Below are 17,624 nucleotides of genomic sequence, written 5' to 3' on the forward strand. Positions count from 1 at the left end.
GCTGGATTTTTTTTGTAAATTTGGAAATCTGCCTTTGTGATACAGGGAAGTTAAACGATATTTTTATATTCTGACTGTAAGTAGTGTTGGGTAAGTTACTTCATAGAAGTCATGATTACTAATTACATCGTCAACGCTGTATTTAAACTGACTAATTACTCGGTCCGAAAAGTAATCGCATTACTCATTATTAATCACTTCTAAAAATCCGTATCGACCACGTGGACGACAGAAGTGATTCTGTTCTTTAAATTTGAGTCAAACTTACATATTACTGTGATGTTCTTGTCTACATGTGTCTAAAAAAACGAAGTAATGGGAATATTTCCATTTAGTAAAACAGCCACTCGTTTCTGCTGACATCCTTGAACTTGAGCGACTTCGCAGCGACCTGGAGCGAACTCTCACACGTGCGCTATCCTACAGCTAACGGATTTAATGCGGCCGAGTGAAATCAGAACACAAATGTGATCTTTAGATGATCAAACTCAATAGTGTTTTATACAGAACTGTTGAAAGTCTAGACACTATGTAATGCAAGTACATCATAAGTAACTGTAATTAAATTCGTAAAAATGAAGAGTCATCCCTTACTTTACTTTTTTCTGGGGGAAACATACTTTAATGACAGTAACGCATTACGCCCAGCACTGACTGCAAGTACTTTTATACATGATAATCCCAAAGTGTGCACCGAGCGTTAAATGAGGGTTGTACGTACATCTACGATGAGGAAGTCGAGCCAGCACCAGGCGTTGGTGAAATATTTGACGAAGCCGTAAGCCACCCATTTCAGCAACATCTCCAAGATGAAGACGTAAGTGAAAACTTTATCCGAGTATTCCAGCACTGTCTTGACCGTCTTCCGCTGCTCTATGTAGATATCCTCAAAAGCCTTCACACACACATATATACACACACACAAAGAGCGAGAGAGAGAGAAAAGACATATTCTCAGCTTCTGCATGGGGATAATTGGAACCCATTGTACTTTTACAGTATGTATGAATATGTATGTATTTGTTTGCAGCATCGTAAACAGCCCTGACATCAAACGGGAGACGTGTACAACTAAAATTATTCCCGAGCTTCGTTATGCTGTTCTGCTTATCCTAATTATGGCGCACTTTCCTCTTTTTTATGTTGCCACTTGAACTGAATCAAAGCCAAGAAGTATTCATGCCTTATTGAACTCTAATGGAAAATTTACATGTGTGCATGTAAATTAGTGTGTTTGTGTGTGTGTGTGTGTGTGTGTGTGCATGTGTTGATCCTCACCAGAGCACCACTGCTCAGCAGGATCATGAAAATGATGAAGGACTCAAACCAGTTGTGCTCGACGATGATAAAGCAGGTTTTCCTGAGAGTCCACCAGCTCCTCCAGCGTCCCTTCTCCACGTCCACCTGACAGCACTGAAACCTCATCATGCAGCCTGGGACAGGAGGGATAGTTGCGAAAACATTGTGAAAAACCGAGGAAGAATGCTAGAGAATGGGTTCTAAGCTGGAAAAGACTCATCGGAGATCAAGCAAGGCGATCTAAAGTGACAGGAACGAATAGCTGTGTGGACGAGCTCACTCGCGCTTAAGGAGGAGAAATCTCTTCTCGTTTTAAAGATTCAAAAGAAGCATCATCTTCTTTCGATGGTAATGTGTAGCTTCAAGTGCAAACGTTTGCATCGCCTGAGAGCACATTTTAAAACACAAGTAAGATATAATGCTGCGTTAGAAAAAAAATCAGAAGCACGTCATATTCGAAGATAAGATAAGATAAGATAATACTTTATTAATCCCCAGATGGAGAAATTAGGGTGTCACAGCAGCAGCCAAAAAAAAAAAATACCGGGAAAAAAAAAGAGATAAAAGAGATAGTAAGGAGAACAATACAGGGATATATAAAGAGTATATACAGGATATATAAATATGTATAAATATGATTATTTACCTCCTCAAAACAGTGCACTGTATAGTCAGTGCTATAGAGTATGTGGATTGAGCTAAAGCAAATACTTGTGTATACAGCATAATCCATTTAAAGTTAAAGAATTCTGTTTACTGTTGACGCTGTGAGTGGCCACGTTGATTTAATGTCATGTGCTGAATTCGGGGTTGAGGAGGCGTTCTTGACTTTCCGACTTTTGTTTAAGTCAGAGGTTGGAAATTTAGTTACGAAGCACGGCTTTACCCAAATACAGCATAAAACGCGACATGCTGAAAGTAACGGTGTGAAGGACATCATGGTGTCCCGAACTGTTTTAATTCTCTTCTATGACAACAATTTGCCAACAACAAGCCATATTTTATTTGTCTTTATAGAAGTTGTATAAATCATATTATAGTGAAGTCTTCTGAGAGGAGATGTTCACGTAACATTTATGGAAGGAGTCTCCGGTGTCGGAACTTTGTAGAAAAATCTTGTTTGCACCAGAAGTTCAGGGGGTGGAGTTGGACCACATCCAGCTCCTCCTACTTGGGTGGAGTTGATTGGAGGAGAGCGTAGAGCATGATTCTTGTGGTTATTAGGGTTTGTGAGAATTAGGGTTTGGATTATGGGAGGAGTTGGATCAGATCCAGCTCCACCCCCTGGAATTTTGGTTCTGCAGGGAGGACTGTCTCGCGTTCTGGTTTCTTGGCATATACATTGACAAGCTATGATGTGCAGGTATAGGAAAATAATCCCTTCAGGATGTGCTGTTGTAGAAAAATAGTCAACTAAAGGGAAAATAATAGAATTTTGACAAAGATTTTAATTATAAATCTGGCACACTTGGTGATCTGGCAGAATTTTTGTTCTTAGCCATTGAAGCGAGTAATGCTGGCACTCATAGCCTCTAACTGTACTGTGGAATCGAATGTCACTTCAGATCAGATGCTGTTGCGAGTCACACACACACCCACACACAGACACACACACACACACACACACACCTTCAGTAAAGCAGTCCTCGGGGTCCAGTGACTCTTCTGGTTCTATCTCCACCGATTCGGCCCCCTCTCCTGGGGGTCTGATGTCCACTGTGCTTCCCTCGGAAGAACTCAGAACTGTGTCCACAGGAAGCTTCTAAAAGCACACACGCGCACACACACACACACACACACACACACACACACAAACGTGCATGCACACAGCACACACACACACACATGCAAAAGATATGATTAAAGCTCTGCATTGTGTGTTTCTTCATCTTCTTGCCCTTCCATTACTTCATGCAGATTCAACCAGATCATTCAAAAGTACCTACAAGCCTGTGGATTGATTGATTGATTTGATTTGCTTTGTCCCGATTGGTAGCCGTGCATGATGGCCTACAGCACAGGCTCACGGGTAATCACACAGTCAGCTGTGGGTACGTTTGATGGGCCTTCATTCCTTCCTCATGCAGATTTTTTTATTAAATCAAGGTGCATATTTAATAAGAATTCATCCAAGCTCGAGTGATCTCGTCAACAAATGTTGAGTGCTTCGAGTATTTTCATGTCCAGTGCAAAACAACCATCCCCCGTTTTTATTCTTTTTCTTCCCAACCCAAAAAAACGAATGATTTTCTATTGGATTATACTGTATCCTTAACAGATTGAGGACAGTAATTCAGATTACAACATGTTTGGATTGTGACATATTCCCTCCCCACTGGGTGCCATTTTCCCTTCATTGACATGAAAACACAGGGTGGAAAGTCCATTCCATTAAAAAGCAGTGGTCAAGCTTCAGTCCACCAGTCAAGAGTTTGAAGAGGAGGGAAGCCGCATTAGCACACATCTAACACCGGGACCTGACGTGCACGCAAGCCTGAGACAGCATTCACTTTTACATTTCTGCAACTACAACAAAATACATTTTTAAAAATGAGTTTCTCTTACTGTAAATGAGACGAAGCCAAAAACATTAACCATCCTTCCACCAAGATTTCAGCAAGATAAATGTTGTTTTTTAAAATATATACATAAAACATTTACGCTCATAAATCAGCATCTTTCTCTAACTTTATCACTGAGTTTGTGTGCGTGTATGTGGGTGAGAGACAGAGAGAGAGACAGAGAGAGAGAGAGAGATACAGAAAAGAAAGAGAACTAGACACAGAAAGGGAGACAGAAGAGATAAACAAAAAGAAAGAACCAGACAAACAGAAAGAGGCAGAGAGAGAGACAGAGAGAGAGAAAGAGAGAGAGACAAACAGACAAACAGCAAGAGGCAGAGAGAGAGAGAGAGAGAGAGAGAGAGAGAGAGAGAGAGAGAAACAGACAAACAGAAAGAAAGAGAGCGACAGGCAGACAAACAGAGAGAGAGAGACAGACAGACAAACAGAGAGACAGACAGACAAACAGAGAGACAGACAGACAAACAGAGAGCGAGAGACAGACAGAAAGAAAGAGAGAGACAGACAAATAGAGAGAGACAGACAGACAGACAAACAGAGAGACAGACAGACAAACAGAGAGAGACAGACAGACAGACAAACAGAGAGACAGAGAGACAGACAGACAAAGAGAGAGAGACAGACAGACAAACAGAGAGACAGAGAGATAGACAGACAAAGAGAGAGAGAGAGACAGACAGAGAGACAAACAGCGAGAGAGAGAGAGACAGACAGACAAACAGAGAGAGAGAGAGACAGACAGACAAACAGAAAGAAAGAGGGCGAGAGACAGACAGAAAGAAAGAGAAAGACAGACAAACAGAGAGAGAGACAGACAGACAAACAGAGAGAGAGAGAGAGAGACAGACAGACAGACAGAAAGAAAGAGAGAGAGATAGACAGAAAGAAAGAGAGAGACAGACAGACAGACAAACAAACAGAAAGAAAGAGAGAGAGAGTGAGGCAGACTGACAAACAGACCGAGCAAGAGAAGCAGAGAGAAACAGACAGAGACCTTTTGACTTTGAGGGAGTGAGAGAGACAGACAGAGAGAGAGAGAGAGAAAGGGAGACAGAAAAAGATCAACGAAAAGGAAGAAACAGACAAATAGGAAGAAAGAGAGACAGAGAGAGAGACAGACAGAGCAAGAGAAGCAGATAAAAAGAGACAGAGACCTTTTGACTTTGAGAGAGAGAAACAGATTGAAAGAGACAGAGAGAAACATAGAGAGAGAGATAATGTCTCCCCCTTAAATTTGACAAAAACAGTCCGTTTCCGTGTCATTATTAAACCCTGAATGGCGTAACTGAAGGTTTTTAAAGATTTAGTGTTTTAATTAGAAGTCTATCAGCAGTGTCTCATTAAGGCGAGAGGCCTGAGCCACAGTGGGTATAAAACAGTGATGTAACGCAGGCTTCTACAGCGTGGGTATGTTCACGGGCCGAGTCGATACCGGAGTGAAAAGCGGCGCACGGGAATGCTGTCTGAAACTGAGCGGCAGCGCTGGTTGCCGTGGTACCCAGCTAATGCGGCGCGGGGGAATGATGTAAGCATGCCGTGTGCAGATTCAGAATGTTCTACGTTATCTTTCAGGGTTCTCTCAGAGCTAAAATGCTACACAGACCCTTTCGCGTAAGCAGAAATGGTTCAAGGCAGGGTTGGGTTTTTATATTTTTTTAAAACTCAACAAAGATCTTATTTTTTTATGTAGCATAATTTCAGAAACGCCCTGCACCCCCTGTATTTTTTGTTTGCTTTCTTTGGTCCAATTAGTGACTCCGTCTAAGCCTTCATCATTTAAGCAAACATCCTTGTTAGAGCAAGCTTAGGGAATATGTGCAAATTCATCCAAAAACAAAACAAAACAAAAAACATAAACAGGTTTTCAATTGAAAAGATCAATTGGCGCTCAAATCATTATCTCTTTTTTAACTATTAGCTTGGTTTCATTCAGGGTTAAAATGAGAAAGCAATGCAATACTACTGGTTTATGTTACTACTTTGTATATTAATGTGTGCAGAAATACTGCCTCCTAGTGGTGATGCTTATGATAGAATTTTAATACCTTTCAGAGTTGTAATGAAGATATTAAACTAAAAAAAACCCCAAATAACCCTGTTGATACCAAGCTGATAGTTCGGTTACAGAGCTGCGATGCTGTAGAGCAGCTTTCATCATTCCTTTATGAACAATACTGATGTCAAGATGCAATTAAACAAATATGAGCCATGGAATAATTCTTCTGAGGCAACGTCATTCCTTTTTTTCTCTCCCACTCACACACACACACACACACACACACACACACACACACACAAACACACACACACACACACACTCACATACACGCACACTCACACTCACATACAGAGAGTAGAGGCGTTTTCATACTTGGCCCAAATACTCGAGTCAACACCCAGGACCGATGCTTTGGGGGGGGCTCATCTGCATAAGTTTGAAGAACTTTTGATCGACTGCGTAATTCCAGCAAGTCACTCAGGTTTATCGTTTTTTAAATATCCTTTGGTGCCAACACTCAAGTGATACAGGACAGCACTTTTTCGATGCATGTATGAGAACATTTTTTAAAAATTTTCTCTGCAAACACTCTCACCAGAAAAGTGAGCTAATTAGAGCGCTTCATTCTTATGGGCACATGGTTTCATGTATGAATAAGGTAAGGCGGTGCGACATGATAAAATATCGGTATTGTGATTAAAAACACAGTCACAATATGCTTTTCTGAGATATTTTGTGTATTGTAATATATTTTTAGAATGACCAAAAAATGTAACTGAATTACAAATTGACTGGAAGCAGCAGATGCGATGTTACACCATTTGTATTTATTCTTTAAAATTGTAAAATGTTCTTGTTTTTTTTCTCTCTAGTGTTTAATATTTCTTTTTTATTTGAAAAAATAACATAAATAAATAAAACTTCTCACTTCACCAAACTTCCCGGAAAATAAAAAACCACGCAAGTGTGAAAACCACCTGAGACACACACACACACACACACACACACACACATACCCTTTTATACAATAATTCTGTTGTAAGTTCATTCAGCTTTGGATGCTCAGTGACTGACTGGCTGTTCCAGCGAAAATAAATTAAAAAGGAAAAATGTATGTTCAAACCAAAAAGAAAAAGGTAGTATAAATTGATGCTTAATGACTTGAATTATAAGGGAAATGAAATGGGAAATGATGATCTTGCTCATTCCATATGATTGTTGATACTGCAAAGAAGCCCGGTGCTCTAACAAAAAATAAATAAATAAATAAATGAAGTGAAATTAAAAAAAAAAACAACAACAACAAACAAACGCGAACAGCTGTCTCTCTCCAGTGCAGTGGGATTCAACAGGAAGGGGGGATATAGGGGCGGGCACAGGCATAAGAGAATGAAAAAAAAAAAGGCAATCCGTTCCAAAAGAGAAAGAAAATGTAAAGAAAAATTGAGAGAGAGCGAGAGAGAGAGAGAGCGAGAGAGAGAGAGAGAGAAAGAGAGAGAGTTTGGGAAGAGATGGTAGAGGCAGTTTTGGTTGGTTAGTGTGTGGGAAGAGGAAAGACTCTTACAGGGGTCTCTCAGAGAAAACCTGGGGTTCGTCTCTCATTATGCTGCAATAACAGGTCACACAGAGAAATACACACTTCACAAAACATGGATAACAACGTCGGCAACTTCAACACACCACCAGGAAAAGATTACAAGGAGGAAGAAAGGAGGTTAAGAAAACTGTGATAGTAGCACTTTCTTAGAGGTATGCATTTAAACGCAGTGGAGAGAAGACACAAACTTACATATGTGTGCGCACGCACACACACACAAACACACACACACACCAGACACAACATGCATGTGTTTATACTTTAGCACAATTTCACCCTGGGCATTGAAGCTGCATTTAGCAATATCATCATCAAGCTGACTTCATTCATAATCTGGACTGAGTGATGCTGTTCCTGCTCAGCTGGTTGTAAATAATACATATTATGTGCACTGCATGCGTGTGTGTGTGTGTATGTATGTATGTGTGTGTATGTGTGTGTACTGATACGAATTCAGCAGCTGTACCCAGCACAAGTTCCTAAGTAGCTGGCTATGATCTGGGTCATGTGATCATGGGGCTTATCACACACACACATACACATACGCATACACACACACACACACACACACACACACACACAAATATATACGTAAAGTACACAATATGATACAATGACAAAATGACTCAAGGCAACTTGAGAAAACGTGACATTTTAATTCTCTATAAACAATAAACAGCTTAAAGTTTAAAAACAATAACAAAACAAATCTACAAATACGGTCTTCTAAGATTTCGGATATCTTCCCTACCTCTTTGCTTCCCTCCACGTCGGACGACTCGCTGCTGAAATCCTCTGTGTTGAGGTTCTCGAAGTCTGACTCGCCCACGGCAATGGGCACCGTGACCGTGAGGCTGGGGTTGTGGATAAATGACATGTAGTCCCCTTCCTCGATGCCATACTTCCCGTGGCTTTCCACCCCGTTGCTAGGCGACACACATCCTTCCTTGAGAAAGTCCTTACCGAGGTCGACGGCCATGGGGGCGTGGTTGGAGAGGCAGTTCTCCTTGCCGTCGCTGTGCAGGTCATCCAGGGGCTTCTCCTCGTCCAGGGCGCCGGGTTTGGTCCCGGCCAGGAAGAGACTCTGTAGGAACTGCCTCAGCGCTGACTTCACAAAGGCAATGCCCTTCTGGATGCGACCCACGGCGATCTGCAGGTTGTTCATCTCGCTGTCGTCGTCCGTCGAGGCCAGGTTGTCGGCGCTGAAGGAGCTCAGCAGCAAGGCCAGGAAGAGGTTCAACACCTGCAATGCAACCACCAAAGGATGCAAATGGTACCATGACACTAGAGCCTGATTTCTGACCTAACACAGCTATAGAAGCATTCTACTACAACAACAGCATACCGGGGGTAAAATAATATAAAAACAATGGTACTGAATAGCATCAACCTTTCAATCCTACCAGCCACTGTTGATTCTACTGGGGTTGATCCTCTAAAGGACTTCTGACAATTACGTAGTGTATGGGGATATTTCTAATTTTGCCTAATTGCTAATTTCCAATGATATTTTGGCATGGCTGACCTTCACCTGGGCTCAGGGTTGCACAGGTCACAGGTTTTACACCAAATTGGGCTAGACCTGGAACAAGTTTGTGGGTCGAAACAGCAAGTTCAATGGTTTTTTGGGTTAGTTTAAAAATAGTCCACAGCTGCATGGATACTGAGTGGTGCAATAGAAAAGCATTCGCTCTACAGACATGAGCTCACGACTTTGAATCCCATTGATGCCAGAGCCATCCATGGCTGGGATGAGTCAAGAGAGCAAAATTGGCCATGCTGTCAGGGCAGGAGGGATGACATTCTGTGCAATCTTTCCCCTGTCAATCACAGCAACACTAGCCAATCGTGTTCATCTGTTAACTCATGTATGCAGAAGAGGGCGGATAGCGCTTTCTCCTCCAAGTGTGTTATGCTTCTGTTACACATTAAGTAGCAGTTTGAAAACATGTGGTCGGCTGCCTTCATGTGTCACAGAGGAAGAACTTGCTAGCCTCCACCCTCCCCAGTTGGTAGCCGTCATGTGATAAGGGAGAGCTGGCTGGTGGGTGGGAACTGGTAAGAATTAACTGGGGGGAAGAAATTGGTCCATGGTCAAATGTAAATATTGAAATGAAATCTAATCAATTTCTGCAAACATAGGCTATAGTAAACCAAGGGCAAGTGTAAGTGCAAACACTGGATCTGTGATACTGGATATACTGAAGAACTATTTGTTTTGTAGTGGTTATTGGAAAATAATCAGGACCCTCCTGTTATTTTTCCAAGTGTTTACATAGCTGTTACTTAACATGTTTAAGTACTTTTAATGACAAAAATGGTTCTTTAAATTATTAGAAGTTCTTCGCTTCTTAAAGGGAAACTCTAAAATGGAAAGCCTCTGTTGTAGGGTTCTAGATTAAACCTATTTTCCTAAAAGTATTGTCCAAACTTCAAAATTTCTTTCAGGAGTGACTTGTTGCCTCTTTCTGAAGAGCAGAGGTTACAAAATAAAAAGAAACACTATGTGACAAGCATGCCAATATGATTCAAAAGGTTCAATAACCGAATCTTACCACCAAGTTTCCAATCACCATGACCATCATGAAGACGATGAGGCACATGCTCTGGCCGGCCACTTCCATGCAGTCCCACATGGTCTCGATCCACTCGCCACACAACACTCGGAACACGATCAGGAACGAGTGGAAGAAGTCCACCATGTGCCAGCGTGGAAGAGCGCAGCTTTCCGCAATTTTGCACACGCTGTCGCGGTAGCTCTTTCCGAACAGCTGCATGCCCACCACGGCGAATATGAAGACGATGATGGCCAGGACTAAGGTCAGGTTGCCCAGGGCGCCCACCGAGTTCCCAATGATCTTGATCAGCATGTTCAGAGTGGGCCATGACTTGGCCAGCTTGAACACTCGCAGCTGAGGGACAGAGGAATGGCGAGAATAATTTACACAATACTGCTGTCTATCATACAGCTGAGTGCAAAAGTTTACACCCCCGTAACTTGGTTTGACAGTTTATCTACAATAACATAATTTAATGGTGCAGTTATCTGTATTACCACGTATAAAAGTTTGCATCCCTGTACACATTGAATAGTTCATTTATTTGGATGTGTCTCATTAAGGGTTAGGGTATTAGGCATTAAAAGACTCAAACTCAAAGTCAAGTAAAGAGTCATAAGACCTAAAACAAAAATGATTGAGCTTTTACTGAGCTGGAGAAAGGAATAAAAGATAAAGTGGTTAGGGAGAGTTTTAGAAATTGGAAATTGAAGAATTTCATTTAGAAATGGAAGAAACTCAGACAATAAGGCATGGCCACAGAGAAAAATAACTTTAAAAATAAAACAACAAACAAACAGCAAAAGATCTGAAAAGATTCTACATACTTTTTATGGAGCTTGCAGTGTAATAAAGAAAGCACACACATGGTTCATAATGAATAAAAGATCGGTATCATGTCTTAGTCATCAGTACCATCCTTTCATCTTTAGCAATGCTTGAGGTTCACATTATGGAAATATATTTGAGTGTAAGATGAAGGGCTTCCTCACCAATCGGAAAGACCTGAGAACAGAGAGCCCCTCCACATTAGCCAGTCCCAGCTCCATCAGGCTTAAACTCACGATGATGCCATCAAAGATGTTCCAACCCTCCTGGAAGTAGTAGTAGGGGTCCAGGGCAATGACCTTTAAACACATCTCAGCTGTGAAGATCCCTGTGAATACCTGTACACACAGATACACACTCCATTTAGCTCTGCGTACACAGATGATGCTATTTACAGTTGATATTTACAGTTGATACAAGTTCATATGTATATTTTATATAGACATTTTATGGAACACTGGTCTGATTTGCTGAAGTGATCTTAAGAAAGCAGATAAAATATGGCATAAATTGAGCTGCTTTTTATTATGTATTCAGATTCAGCAACTGGAAATGTATTGTGGGTAGAGTGAAGAATAAAAATTACATAGAGATTAACGACTAAACAACATCATGCTGTGATAGTATTGTGCCATTTTCTTGGTGTTTTGTAAACCTTAAATTACAAATGAGGTTTTAGCTTATTGCCTCCACACATTTCTTGTTTGAGGTCTTATAGGTCATGCGAAAGTAAATTGAAGCTATAAATAAAATTTTCATATTTGTCATTTGCTTGTTTGCTGTTACTGCGTCATCTGAGCTAAGAAAACTAAAATAGGAAAGAGAATATACATAAATAAAGAGTTGAATAAAGAAAATATATATTTTTTTAAAACACTGTCTTGGTAAACACTTGGTTGCATGCTGTTATGGGAAAATAATCAACGACAGGGGATGTGATGAAGTTACTGTTACCATCCCTTACCTAAAGTTGATTATTTTCTAATAACACACATCCAAAAATGATTTATGAAAATTTTGCCATCGATTAGAATTATTTATTTATTTAATAAATAAAGGTAGGCAACAACAACCACAAAAAAGCAATTTCGTGATAAACTAAAAAGTGCAAATTCCAGGAAAACTTACAGTTACAGCTTTACCTCTGACTGTTACAAAACGCTGACCCTGGAGACTCCTTCCATAAATGCTAATCACTTTATAGAAAACCTCACCATATCAAATAGTACACACATTTTTAAAACCCATTTATGTGGAACATCCACCATAGAAGTTCTTATTAAGAAGTTGTTACTGTAGGAAGGATAAGGTATTCTAAAGTAAGAGTGCATTAACATAAACCTGGGATTTGCAGCTGAACTATTGTCAGAGATGCAGTTATAGCAAATTAGTCAGCACCTTCTGACCAATCAGAACGGAGTATTCAACAGAGCAGTATGTTTACATTATCCAAAGCAACAAAGTTTATGTAAACTACAAGTCAAACTTTCCACCTTTTAAATTTGCCCAAAAGAGAACACGTAAGGATACAGCCCAAGATAACATTCCCTAAAACAGACATCCAAATCAAGGGAAATGGTTTCAGGACACAAAACAGCCACCTCCGTCTTTCGATTCGAACCCATTTGTAAACCTGAAATCCTTCTATAAGTGTTTCCAACTTTATTAGACATTACAGAAAGAGATTCACTCCTGGGAGGCTTCACTGAATATTACATTTAAGGTGCTAATACTTTTGAAACCAGAAAAACTGCACTGCTTAAGAAAACTTGTGCTCAAAGAAAACTATACAAACATGGTTTATTAATTTTTATCAATAGTTTTCTCTCAGCTCATAACACTTTCACATCTTTTTGACACAATATTTGCATGAATCTACACATTTCTAACGTTTCAAAGCATTTTAGGGTATCTAGTGCTGTTCCAAATAAATATATAGACAATAATTCAAAATCCTCACCAGATTTCCGACCGAGAGCACGTTGTTGAACTCCTTGGTCATGGGGTAATGCTCCATTGCCATGAAGAGGGTGTTGAGGACGATGCAGATGGTGATTGCCAGGTCGACGAATGGGTCCATTACCACCATGTTGACGATCTCCTTCACTTTCAGCCACTGGGGGTAGCAGTCCCAGATTAGGAAGCTGTTGGCAAATTTGTACCAGCAGGGGGGGCACTTCTGTCTCGACTCCTCCAGCTCTGCTTCAAAAACATGACAGCAGAAGAGGTGACTACAGACTTTATTGTGTTGCATCATAACAGGGGAATTTTTTTTTTATTGAGATACAATGTCATTATCCATGTGTGTATGTGTGTGTGTGTGTGTGTGTGTGTGTGTAACACCTAAGTTGTACTCTCACTGTAAGGCTGATTTTGTTCAGCGTGTGTGTGTGTATGTGTGTGTGTGTGTGTGTGTGTGTGTGTGTGTGTGTATACGTCATACCCTCCATAGTGTTTGTGAGAATACTGGCTACGCTCATAGCTCTTTTCCGAGCTGCAGCGTCATCCAGGTAATCAGAGGCCTGGTGTGACCCAGACCGCTTCTTACGAGCCTCTGACTCTGTTGTCGTGCCCTGGAGAAAGGGAAAATTAAAAAGAGAAAGAAATCAAGGATGAGAGAACAATGAGCTCAGATAACAAACATTATCCCGCATGTTCTTTTCAGTAGATTTCTTATTTATTTTAGTTTTCTAGCAATAGTAAGTGTATAATGGATGCTTAAAATGTGCCTTATACAGGGAAGTAAAACAGACCACACTGAAAATGTGGGATTATTATTTTATTTATTTATTTATTTTTAAATTGGAAATAAACAAGTAAGAAAGGGAAAAAAGAAAGAAAATATCTTAAATATCCTACTTATTCAATATTCAAGATTCTGCACTATCTGGGTCACTATTTAAACAAATGTGTTAAACTGGAGTGAAAAAATACTTGAGTAATTGTACTTTGTTACTATACATAAGTATTATCTTGGTGTCAGTTACAGTATACAAAATCTCATGTAAAAAGATTACCTCCCTAGAAGGCATGAACTCCATCTAATTTGAAATAGCATACCGAGGTAAGTTTAGTTTAATGTTAACTTGCTATATTTAACCATATTAGCCTGGGTTTTTGTTGTTGTTGTTGATTTGTTTACGGGATTTTTTTTTTGTTTGCCATTCCCAGGTTAGACTAGCATTGTTTCCAGTAGCTAACATAACTGACTTGGCAGCAAGACAAATCCTAGCTAATGGTAAATATTACAAGCTTACAGAGACTGAATGATATTTTCATCACTTCTAACAGTCACTTAAAGTTCCAAAAGTTACTTTTCAATTAGAAAACATGACATTAACTTAATATCATCAGTTAAAAACTGATCAGTTACTTTTTAATACAAAAGTATATTTAAGTAGAAACGTTTTATTTATTTTTTTAAATTCCTCTTTTTTTTACTGCTTGAGTGCATATTTCCAGTCGGGATATTTCCACCTTTTTTTGGACACATTATCTGTACTTTAACTTTTTAACAAGTATAATTTCTCAATCGAAGCACATGTTCTGATGGATTTGATCTAACATGGATCGTCAGGTTTTCGACAAACTTGTGGGAAACCTGACAAACTTTTCATTAACGTGAAAGGGGGACATACCAAACCCTTTCATTAAAGGTATTGCAGATAATATACTGTAATTCGTAATTATATAGAATTCAACCCCCACTGCAAATCAGGTTTATTGTCAAAATTTACAGACTTTCAGCTGCTTGTTGCCACCAAATCTTGCTGCAGGTCTTTTGCAGTCACTCAAGTGTTTTTCACAACCTGCCTTCTCAGAAATCTGGTTTCAGCCATTAATAGTTTCCTTTTTCTGACCCGTCCATCTCTTCTCTTAACGTTTTGGACCATTCTGTTGACTTAGCCATATCTGTAACATATAGTCAAATGTGACACTCAACAAACCCCTAGCCAGTTCAGGTATTTCAGGTATGTGTTCCAGCTCAAGCAACTAATGAAGCCCTTGATTAGTTGCATCAGGTGTGCATGATCAACACCTGTTTTGCATATTTGTGCGGCTGTGAGAGATAATATTCAGGGGTTTGAATAATTTTGAGACTGGAGAAGTCAATATAAGTTGCATTTTCAGTTGAATTTGGGGAAACCACTTTAATTGCTTTTTTTTATTTGTTCAAACAGCTGAAAGTCTGTAAATTTCGACAATAAAGCTAATCATTTTGATTGCAACTTTTTTTATTGCAACATGTAATGTTTGTGGAACGACACTGTATTAGTCCATAAAAGCATGTGTTAATAAATGTAAGAAAGGGAATAAAAGCAATAATTATTATAATACTAAAGGAAAGAAATGCTATTACCAACGTTCTCATATTTGAATCCATTTCTGAGAATATGTCACATGCGCTAATGTAAATATATCTGAGCTTTACCTCAGGAAGCAACCGGCCAATCGGTGAAGTTGGCACAGAGGCTCCGCCCACCAACGACACCACTCCATTACAGTCGACAGTGCAATGCATCTTCCCATTGGCCGGAAGCATGATCCGTGGAGCGGCAAGGCTACACTGACTGACCGTCGAGTTCCTCCTCTCGATCCGCCGAGGTACAAAGAGCGAGCCTCGACGGCTGTCGCTGTCCTCGAAAGTGCTGTGCTCATCATCCGCAAAATCGTTCTCCGAGCCGAAGTCCCGGGCTCGGCCTCGAAAACTAAACAAACTCGCCCGGCTGTTCCTTCTCGGAGAAAAGATCGAACCACGTATACTGAGGAGAGACTGAACAAAAGATAGAAAAGATAGAAGAAAGAGAGAGAGACTTTAACATTCAATCAGAAATATTAAATAGAATAATAAACACAGGTTCGGAATCCAAAAAAAAACCAACATTTTTAACTACAACATAGTTTTAACTAACATAGTCAGGCATTTAAAATGTATTATGTTTTATTACAGTTTATACCACAGCACTGTTATACTCTCTATTCTGATTGGTCAGAAGGCGTTGATTAATTTTTTTGTAATAGCAGCTCTGTCAATACTTCTATTTACAATGCAAATCACAGGTTTCTATTAATGCACTCATTCTAATACCTTATTGTTTCTATAGCAACTTACCCAGGCCTTTACAAAGACCTTATATAGTCGTCGCTGATTTATGGAAGGAGTCTCCAGTGTCGGCGGTTTACAGTTTCTCATGACAAGCTGCACTTATTGTCTTATTACCTTCATGATGACTGTTAATAGCTGCTATCACATAAGCGATAACAGGAACTAACTTGTTTCATGGACATTCCACAACATTAAATGTAACTGTAAACAGTTATTTAGTTAATAATAAAAAAAAAATGTTAGCATTGGGAAAAGCTATGGTTTCATTGAGGTTTGAAAAACTGTAAAAAAACAACAAAACGATGTTAAAGATTTGCCACCATAAAACACAGAGGCAGATTGGAGAGGTTCAAAACACAAAAATAGAGAAAAAATATGAAAGATTTGGTCATTTTTTCTGTTTAGCTCATTGTATTAGAGATGCTGAGTCAGTACCCTCAGGCCCCATAATTCCACTGTGATAGAACAAGAAGTCACCTGATTCGGGGTGGAGCACTTCTTCTCATAGGACAGCCTGTTGGCGTCCATGGAGAAGCGAAAACCCGAGCGGCGGATGCTGTCTTCTGACTCGGACTTGTGGAACTTCTCCTGGTCAGCTTTCTCCTCCTCCTCCTCTCTCTGTTTCCTCTTCTTGCGCCTGTTCCGTCGCTCCTTGGCGCTCTTCGAGGAGAGTCTGGAGCCCCCGGAGGAGCTTTCCTCAGACAGGCCGCCCCTGCCGCTATACTCCCCACTCTCTGTCGCTGCTGCCGCGGCAACCTGCCGACCAATCACAGCACAGACATTGTTGTCAGGGACAACCGAGGATAGACTTAGTTTAGGCTGGCAGAGTGGGAGCAGATGCAAAAAAAAGAAAAAGACATATATACAAAATTCAGCAGGACAGACAGAGAGAAGGCAAACAGAAAAGAGGAGTGTCAAAAAGAAGCGATTCCTGAAGCCTGTGTTTGATTACACAGTTCGTTTAAAACTGCCGATTCATTTAGAGCACGATGCTGTCGAACTCATGAGTCATGGTTTGATTATAAGTGACATCATGGCTCTCACTCAGGCAACCAAAATGCTCTAAAGGCCTATAGTATGTGTGTCATGAACTTGAACATGAAATACCTTTCTCTAAAAGGGAGGGAGAGACGGAGGAGAACGGGAGGAGAGTGTGAGAGATGGAAAAGAGGAGAGGACAGGAAGAGAGGAAGGAAGGTATTATGCTTCACAAAAAAGGAGACAAGAGGAAAATGTACAGTATGATAAAACACACAGCCCAATAATCTCATCTCGCATTAAAGCTGTTAAAAACATTCTGAGAAAAATGAGACGTCATGCATTTGGAGATAAATCCGATCACAGACACACTGACTTATCAGACTGCCATCATTATTCCTTTTTGTACACCTTATAAACACTCTACACACACACACACACACACACACACACACACACACACACACACACACACACACAGCCTCCATTTTACTGTCCTTCACATTTCTCTCTCTCTCTCTCTCTCTCTCTCTCTCTCTCTCTCTCTGTTACCCTGTATGGGTTATCTGCTGCGGTTTCCATGGTAACAGGGGAATGTTAGGCACACCAGAGAAACTTGACAGAAAAAGAGGGGGAATGAAAGATGAAATAATGAACATGCATGTGGATGAGGGGA

At 40.2% G+C, this 17,624-nt stretch overlaps 1 protein-coding gene across 1 annotated transcript in view; it reads right to left on the bottom strand.

Moving 5' to 3' along the window:
• Window positions 1-17,624, bottom strand: part of scn1lab (sodium channel, voltage-gated, type I like, alpha b) — a 54,119-nt gene that overhangs the window by 12,268 nt on the left and 24,227 nt on the right. Inside the window, exons 11-20 of the mRNA XM_053684292.1 lie at window positions 16,448-16,726; window positions 15,296-15,637; window positions 13,307-13,436; window positions 12,824-13,062; window positions 11,028-11,201; window positions 10,033-10,389; window positions 8,229-8,720; window positions 2,929-3,061; window positions 1,279-1,433; window positions 722-895 (exon numbers count right to left, since the gene is read on the bottom strand). Of these exons, the coding sequence (XP_053540267.1) occupies window positions 722-895; window positions 1,279-1,433; window positions 2,929-3,061; window positions 8,229-8,720; window positions 10,033-10,389; window positions 11,028-11,201; window positions 12,824-13,062; window positions 13,307-13,436; window positions 15,296-15,637; window positions 16,448-16,726 (2,475 nt within the window). The remainder of the gene's footprint in view (window positions 1-721; window positions 896-1,278; window positions 1,434-2,928; window positions 3,062-8,228; window positions 8,721-10,032; window positions 10,390-11,027; window positions 11,202-12,823; window positions 13,063-13,306; window positions 13,437-15,295; window positions 15,638-16,447; window positions 16,727-17,624) is intronic.

Source organism: Ictalurus punctatus, chromosome 12 (genome assembly GCF_001660625.3).
Source record: "Ictalurus punctatus breed USDA103 chromosome 12, Coco_2.0, whole genome shotgun sequence".
NCBI classification, from domain to species: Eukaryota; Metazoa; Chordata; class Actinopteri; order Siluriformes; family Ictaluridae; genus Ictalurus; species Ictalurus punctatus.